Source organism: Microtus oregoni, unplaced genomic scaffold (assembly GCF_018167655.1).
Source record: "Microtus oregoni isolate MIOR12 unplaced genomic scaffold, Mior012 000067F_001, whole genome shotgun sequence".
Classification (NCBI taxonomy): Eukaryota; Metazoa; Chordata; class Mammalia; order Rodentia; family Cricetidae; genus Microtus; species Microtus oregoni.
Genome location: NW_024543954.1, coordinates 1,469,753 through 1,478,635, shown reverse-complemented (window position 1 = coordinate 1,478,635; position 8,883 = coordinate 1,469,753). Strand labels below are relative to the sequence as shown.

General features: G+C 46.1%; 1 protein-coding gene across 1 annotated transcript; it reads left to right on the top strand.

Annotated features, from left to right (window-relative positions):
* The first annotated feature begins 3,259 nt into the window (after positions 1–3,259).
* LOC121440265 (EKC/KEOPS complex subunit LAGE3-like) lies at positions 3,260–4,546 on the top strand. The gene is made up of 3 exons (XM_041641022.1): positions 3,260–3,756; positions 4,095–4,223; positions 4,402–4,546. The coding sequence occupies exons 1-3, from the start codon at positions 3,419–3,421 to the stop codon at positions 4,544–4,546; spliced, it is 612 nt and encodes a 203-aa protein (XP_041496956.1). The 5' UTR covers positions 3,260–3,418.
* The last annotated feature ends 4,337 nt before the right edge of the window (positions 4,547–8,883 follow it).

Genomic DNA, 8,883 nt, shown 5'->3' with positions numbered 1-8,883 from the left:
AGGTGTGGTAGATCATGTGTTCAATCCCAGCACTTGGGTGACAGAGGCAGGAAGATTATGATGCCAGACTGTTCTACATTGCAAGTTTTATAAGACAGCCAATGCCACATGGTAAGAACCCGTCTAAAAAAATCTGGGCCCAGATCCAGCGCTTCGAGTTGGTCCACCCCAATATCTACTCCATCCTCTCCATCTACAAGCTACTGGAGCATGTGGAGGAGCCAATGCTGCAGAACCAGACCCAGGCCCATGTCACCACCATCGTGGATGAAAACCCGAAGCAAGGCTGAGATCAAAGTCAGCACCTGCTGCCATGGAGCAGCTCTGAGGAGCCTGAGAGATCCATGGAGTTTCTGAGGGAATATGAGGTGGTTGGTGGTGGAGGAGTCTGCAAAGGCCACAGTGTCCCCAGGTGGGGGGGGGAGAAAGGCAGGTCCCATGGGAAGATGCTTTTGAAAAGTGAATTCATGAAATTGGAAGGAAAGATGGCAGAACAGAGCTGCACGCACAGAGGAGAATGGTGAAACTATAGACTCGGTGACTCGGTGGTCCATGCTGTAATTAGAAACCACATGAAAGTCCATGATCTGTGCTGCTGCTGCTGACTATAAAGGTTAAGGAAGCTTCTTTTGCAGTGGTATCGATGACAGGAGTCTCACAGTTGAGAATGAATGACATAGAAGATTTCTATGTCAACCTCTCCCTGCCCCACAAAGAAAAGAAACAGTCTAGATGGGAACTTTAAAACTGTGATAAGAATGCTGAAGTGCAGCTCTTCACAGTTGATGGTGTCCGGCAGGGGTAGGATAGGGGAAGAAGTTGTTTTTGTTTTTAAAGAAAATAAACTATCTTTTTTCCATTTTACATAACAGACCCAGTTCCCACTCCCTCCCCTCCTCCCATTCCTCCACCATCTCCCCAACTCACCCCCCCCCCCATCCACTCCTCAGAGAGGGGTAAGGCACACTGTTTTGGGAAGACCCTCCCTACTATATCTAGGCTGAGCAAGGTATCCATCCAAAGAGAATGGGTTCCCAAAAAGCCAGTACTGAAACAGTTTACCTGAGCTAATGGGAGCTCACCAACTCCAGCCAGACAGGGAACAAACCAGCATAGGACCAAACTAGACCCTTTGAATGTGGTTAACCGTTGTATGGCTGGGCAGACTGTGGGGCCACTGGCGGTGGCACTGGGATTTATCCCCACTGCTTGTACTGGAGTCGGTTACTTTTAAGAGACTGGCCACTGGGAATTTGTCCATGCTCCAGTGAGTATATGGGTAACACAGCTTGGACTTTGTATTTTTTTCCTTTTTTTTCTTCTTTTGTTTTGGGGGAGGTCACAAGAGTGGAGGTGGACCCGAGAGGACTGGGAGGTAAATGTGATCGGGGTGCATTTTTGAAATTTACAAATAATTAATTTTAAAAAATTAAGTTAAGAAAAAGAGGGAAAAAATTCAAGGCAATGGTGGGTTCTAGTCAAGTTTACAGACTAGATAGCAAAAGAAGAAAATTTTATGAATTAATGTAATTCTTGAAAATTCACAGGGAAGTGACTCAATGGTGAAGCTGAAATTTCTCCCCCTGAAATCTATTCTCATATACCATACTTGTCAGTATGTGGCTGAGAAGCAGCCCGCCAGCCTGATATATGTACCATGGTGCTGTTTGCAGTTGTACAGCACACAGAGACCAGCTCCAGACAGTGAAATGTATTTGTCGTGTCCATGGCAACACCTTTGAGAAGCTGGTGCCCACTTGCCACCACTCTTCCCTCTGCTAGCAAGCAAAATGGCCCACCAAGAACCTATTCTTTAATCACATAATCAGTACAATGTCATATACTGAGGATTCTTTCTGGACTGTACCTTGGAGGGGGTGATCCTGAGGGACCAGATACTGGAAGGCTGTCTCTGATTCCATGAGTAAAGGGAAAGGTAACATGAAAACTCTAGTGAAGGATGCTTAAGGCACCATGAACACTGACTTTATAACTCAAATTTCTGTATCACCCTGAGGTCTCTGTCCACCACCACCTCCACCACCACCACCTCCTCCACTCCCTGCCCAGGCTACCCTCGGACCTCTGTTCCAAATTTGGAACCACTCACCTCCAATAGACCAAGTCCCCAGCTGTCTCCTTTCTCATTGTTTCCCTGGACATACTCCCTATGCTATCAATAAGCCGCACACTACACAAAACATCCCCAACCTACTTGGCTAGACTGAATAGGATACATAGGGGAAAAAATCTGCTTACTAGTGCTCTGGCTGTGTGCCCAAGGCACTGATACAGCTTGTAGACCAAACCATCATCCAGTATGTTCAGAAAGGCCTGACAAAGGATGCTGTCTGTATCCTAGTGCCCTGGATCCTCCAGAGTCTGTCAAGACATCTTACTAAGGCCACAGGTATGAGGCATCTATGAGTCAGGTACATACATCGCCTGTGGCTCCTACCTCTCCATCACCAACAGGGCCACCAATGACTCTGTGACTCCAGAGAATCCTCATCCTTCCTCCCCAACTGCAACAGCATCTTGGTCTTCAGCATGCATGGTTGCTCACCTTCTTTCTACACCCAAGAGGAACCCACAGTCTCTCACCACCTGAATTCATCCAAGCAGGAAACACAACTGGGCAGACACCCCTCCCCCCCGCCCCCCACGAAACACAAGAGCAGCTCTACCCCTGAAAGCACTCATGGCTTCACTGAGAGTATAAATACATCTCTTCCACGTGACAAAGGGTGAGCTTGTATACTGGGCTCCAAACAGAGGCTGCTGCTGTGGCCAATGGTTTCTATAAGCCCACCCTGCTTGTGGAAAAGTTATCGAACTTACTCTTTAGTCACATTAATCAGTATCACTAGGCCATGCCCAGCTGAAGAGCACTGAGTTGTGTACGAAGGTGTTGTGGGTCCAGGCAGAACCATTTGGGCGGGGCAGTTGTGCGGAACCATCATAGCAGGCTCCTAAGATGTCAGGGTGTTGAGGACACTGGTCAGTCAGCTTGAGCAGGTTCTGTGAATACCCAGGCAGCACCACTCACCCACTCCTGTTGCCGAGCTGAGCTTCCCGAAGCCTCAGGCTTGTTGGGATCAGTGCCACTCATGGGTGGGGCAGCTTGGAAGAAACCTTTATTGGAGGATCCCATTAGTACAAGTCCCTGGGGAAGGTACCGTGTGAGAGGGCTGTACTTTTTGAGCTCTCAGAGACGCCCCTCCCCCACCCGCCATGCCCCTCCCCGTCTGAACAGAAAGCTACTTTAGCGGGAACCAATCCTCGCGAGATCTTGTTTGCACACGCGCAGTTGGCTTCACGTATAAGCCCGCTGACCTTGGCACAAGAACTTCCTTGAGAGCGGTAGGGTTGTGTTAGTGGCACGGGTTAGGGTGCTGAGGGGAAAGCCAGAGTAGTCATGCAGGACCCTGATGAGGGCCTAGATGGGAGAGCAGGGGCTGAAGAAGGCGAGGATGGGCAGCAGAGTCCTCAAGGTTCCGAAGCCCAGCCTAGCTCTCAAAGTTTGGCAACGGAAGGTGACTATGGCACCTTCCCTCAGAGTGGCCCACAAGATTCCAGTAGCCCAGCTGCTCCTGGTAGCCAGGCTGCTCCAGGCAGTCCCCGCCCAGGGAGCCCTGTGGGGTCAGGTGCAGCTGCTGAAGAGGCAGCTGTCTTTCTCCACAATGAGCAGCCACCACTTCTCCCTGGACCCAGCGGAGATACTGCATCAACAACGGGAAATCGACTCCTGGAGTTGTATCCTTCCCTAAGAGACCCTCGCCAGGGGCTACTAGATCATAGGGACGCTAAAACTTCCATGGAAGGCCTTGGGGACACGGTGCACAGCTGACTAGGGAAAGGCCAGACGGATGTGGTGTGGGTAGTCCAGTGCGCCAGTTGACATCCTGACAGGACAAGGAGACTCCTTGCCTTAGCGGACTGAAGGGTGTAGAAAAAGACCCGAATCACTGGGGAGTGGGGAGGTGACTGGACTCTGGTGGCGAGAGGGCTCATTGCCAGGCAGGCCTAAGGAAGTGTATCTAAGCAAAGGGAAACTAAGTGGTGGATGGTGCCTTAACCTTATCTCCTCCCAGCTCTGTAACAGTACCTTTCAGGTCTGCAGTGGAGGCAGACATGGCCCGCAGGTCCCTGGTCGCCAATGCCCGTCGCCAGCAAGTGATGGTTCAGCAGGAGTTCACAGTGAATACCACTGTCTTGTCTGTGTCAGTATTCCAAAAGCCTGGAGTAGGGGTGGCCTCAGGGTTCGGGAGGCAGTGTGTACTCTAGGGGTGTCCTAATGGAGACACTGGTAGATTTAATGTGAGTGGGAAGACGTGGTATGGTGGACCTGAAGAGATCCCCCATCATTTCCCTGATAGTGTCTGTTTCTCTCAAGTTTAGTAGGTGGACTACTGAAGACCCTGTCCTCTTCAGAATTTCCATCAACACTTTCCTTGACCAGCTCTCCCTGGTGATGAGAAACATTCAGCGCCTGGAATTTGTGGCTGTTGTCAAACGAGGCCGAGGAAGAAGTCGTGAATCCTAACATATTACCAGATAAAAGAAAAGTCATGGGGGTTTCATGTTTTGAGTAATTGTTATTTTGCCCTTAAAAGGTCAGTGTTTCAATACTGTGTGACACGTATTAGTCGCACGGTTGGATTTTTTTTCCCGGTTGCTTAAGGAAAAGCAATTTAAATGTTACTGGACAAAATAGAATTTAGCAAATATTTTTCATCTGATTTTACTTTTGACTATGACAGAAACTGCCAGGTTTTCTCATCTGTGTGCTTCTGTGGAGGAGAAGTTCTGGAATTTAAATGCTTGAGTAGTACAAAGAAATTTAAGGAAAATTAGGAGATGGATGGAAACGTAAATTACTTAAATATATTCTTTGAGTATTTAATTGGTCTTTTTTTTTATTTTAGCATGCAATGTAGCTTATTTCCTTGTGGCATTTTCATACATACTTAATTTTTTTACTGGTCTTTTCCCTTCTCTCCCTTTTTTCACAGGTATCCCCACTTTAACCCTATCATCTCCTGTATCCTTCCTTTTTTTTTTCATATCACATGTATTCTGACACCCTTCTCTGTTCTCTTCCATAAAGCTTTTTTCACCTCTGATCTCTAGTGTGCACTCTAGGGTTGCCCTAATGGAGATACCATAATAACAGTAGTTATATGCCTACTTTTGTTTCTGCTGGCAGTAATTTTGACTTTTTCCCTACTGAAGCTAAATGTGTCGCAGTTATTCTTTGAGAGCATACTTATATTTCTGAGACAATATGCTTTGGCTCATTTTGTGCTTTCTCTGCCCTAACCATGGAACCTATCAATTCTCTAATAAACTCCCTTCTCTTAGAATGTTACAAAACATAATCTTCCACAGTGCAGAGCCCCTCATTGGTATCTTCAGCTGTGAAATCTCCCCATTAATGCACTGATTCCCAGATAGTGTAATTACCTTTCACTCTAGCTCAGATATAAATTCCTTACAATCTCTGTGATTCTACATAGCTACAATGGCCCCCACACAGTGTTCAGCAATCTTCTAGAGCAGCCATTCTCAACTTCCCTAATTCTGCAACACTTCATACAGTTCAAGTTGTGATGACCCCCAACCATAAAATTATTTTCGTTGCTACTTAACTGTAATTTTACTACTTTCGTGAATTTTAGTGTAAATATAAGATATGCAGTATTTCTGATACATGACCCCTGTGAAAGGGTCATGCAGCCCCAGCACCACAAAGCTGTCTCAACTCACAACCAAGAACCTCTGCTCTAGACAATGGTGATGGAACTCAGGCCATTGTGACATTGTAACCCATCCTGAACTCTTCTTTCAATCACACAAATATTTAGAGCAAGTTTTCTTACCTTTTTCCACATTTGGACTCCTTTCCATACATATATTTACTATGGAGTCAATCTTTAGAATCCATCAGGCCAGCAAGACACTGTCATTCTCACTGAGTATGCCTTTCTCTCATAGATCTGTGAATCCTCAAAATCTTTCTCAGGCAGGACAGTGCTGTGCTCAGCAAGGAACCAATCTTCATACCAGTCCAACTCTTTTCCCAATGTCCCTGGCTCTCCCCTGAGGCTCACAAACACAATGGCTTTGGGAAGCAGAGCACAAGGGATAGAGGTAGGAGAGACTGGCAGGAAAGTCTGCAGAGTTGCTATTTTTACTAATGATCCCATATTCATATCCCATGATGACTTCAGGTGGCAGTTGTCTTCCTTGCAAATGTCCAAGATCTTTGATAGTTTTCTATGTGTCTTATGTCATATTAGTGTATGTGCACATGGGTGGAGGTTCTGCACAAAATCAAAGGTCAGAGGAAGATGCCAGGTGTCCTTCTCTATTATCTACTCCTTATTCTGTTGAGACAGAGTCTCTTATTGAAACTGGAGATAGACTGGCAGTCAGCAAACCCCAACTAATCACATCTCAGCCTTCCATAGTGCTGGGGTTCGAGACAAATGTAGCCATACTAAGCTTTCCCCATGGGTGATAAGGATCCAAACTCAGATCTACACACTTATGTAGCAAGTATTCTTACCCACTGAGCCATCTCCCCAGCCTCTTATTTGCTTTTATAAGGTGTCTCAGATTTGGTCCAGTGAGATGACTTGGCAGGTAAAGGTGCTTGCCATGCAAGCCTAACACACACACACACACACACACACACACACACACACACACTAATTTTTAAAAATGTCTCTGGTTTGGGTTGACATGACAGCTCAGTAGGTAAAGGCACTTGTATCCAACACGGATGACCTGAGTTCAATCCCTAACAAGTACATGATGAAAGAGAACAAACTCCACACACATTGTATTCTGACGTCAACACACATGCCATGTTGTACCTATGTGCACACATAAAAGGTCATTTTTTAAAGTCTCAAGTTTACCTTGAGTAGATCCTGTCTCATGACTGAAATAAGTCATTTCTCTCCAAGAAGCCCTGATTTCTTTCAGTGGAAACGTTTCCAAAAAAATCTGTTTTTGTTTTTTTAATGGTGCTATGATAAATTGTACTTATTTGAATTTATATATATTCTATACTGAGCCAGCAAGACGGCTCAATGTATAAAAGTGCATCCTACTGAGCCTGACAACCTGAATTTGATCTCCAGGGCCCACAAGATGGAAGTCAGCGCCTCAAGTTTACCTCTGACTTGTTATGCATACACACAGAGAATACATATAAATTTGGTGCCACCTGCTATTGTTATTCTTGTTTTGAGGTCATTTTAAGATGAGAAAAAAACTTTTTTTCCAAAATAAAAATAAATCAGGTTTATGTTAATATTCCAAACTCAAAAGTTTTTGCTTTGTGTTTATAATCACTTTCTTTAGTATCTTATTCCTTACAAGTCTCCAAACTTTTTTCTTCAAATATTTTTGCAATACTTGAGACAGAAACCAAGTGCACACAAGTGCCCTACCACTAAGTTCCATTATCAGACTCTTTTTTTTTGTTTTGTTTTTTCAAGAAAGAGTTTCTCTGTTTTGGAGCCTGTCCTGGAACTAGCTCTTGTAGACCAAGCTGGCCTCGAACTCACAGAGATCCACCTGCCTCTGCCTCCCAAGTGCTGGGATTAAAGACGTGCGCCACCACCGCCAGGCAGTAATCAGACTCTTTTAACTTTTTTATTTTTAATTTTGTGCATTGGTGTTTTGCCTGCATGTATGTCTATGTGAGGGTATTAGATTCCTAGAGCTGGAGTTACAGACAGTTATGAGCTGCCATGTGGGTGCTGGGAATTAAAACAAGGTCCTCTTAAAGAACAGTCAGTGCTCTTAACCACTGAGTCATCTCTCCAGACCCTTTTAACTTTTAAAAAAGATTTATGTTACGCCCGAGCCAGCAACCTCTGTCAGAGCAGGCCCGAGTGAGTGACCTCTGCCAGAGCAGGTATGAGGGAGCAACGGCCAAGGGAGCAGGCCTGAGCCAGAGACTCTGCAGGATCCAGCCAGGGATCTCCATGGGAGCAGGCCCAAGCCAGGGACATCCACGGGAACAGGCCAGAGCCAGTGACCTCCACAGGAGCAGACCCGAGCCAGCGACCTCTGACGGAGTAGGCCCAAGCAAGCAACCTCCACAGAAGCCAGTACCAGGGAGTGACTGCCAAGGGAGCAGGCCTGAGATAGAAACCTCTGTGGGAACAGGCCCAAGCCAGGTACATCTGCAAGAACAGGCCCAAGCCAGCAATCTCGCCAGAACAAGCCTGAGTCAGCAACCTCCACATGAGCAGGTCCAACCCAGTGAACTCCACATGAGCAGGCCTGAGCCAGTAATCTACACAGAAGCAGGCCCAAGTCTGCCATCTCCAAGGAACCAGGCCTGAGCCAGCCAGCCACCTCCAGAGGACCAGGCCCAAGCCAGTGACCTCAGTGGAAGCAGGAACGAACGACCTCCAGGATTGTAGAGCGAACACCAGGAGCACCAAGAAACTCCAGGAAAACCAAGTAACATCCAGGGTGACTGGAACTGTGGCCCCGACTGCACCATAAGGAACAACCATCTGAGCTTTGGATCCACTGGCACCTGGAAGATGGATCATCAGAGACACAGCCCCAACTACACCAATCATAGGAAAAGATGGGTAGACAAGGTAAGAACACGCTCAACACCACAACGAGAAAAACAACACCAACAAAAATTTAGTGGCTCTATAGCAACAAGACTTGAACACCCCAATATAGATGAAGCAGAAGAAAATGACCTAAAAAATAACTTTAGGAGAATGTTTGAGGCCCTTCAACAGAAAATGAAAAATTCCCTCAAAGAAATAGAGAAAAAGACAAACAAAAAAATGGAAGAAATAAACAAATCCCTTAAAGAAAACCAGAAAAAAAACAATC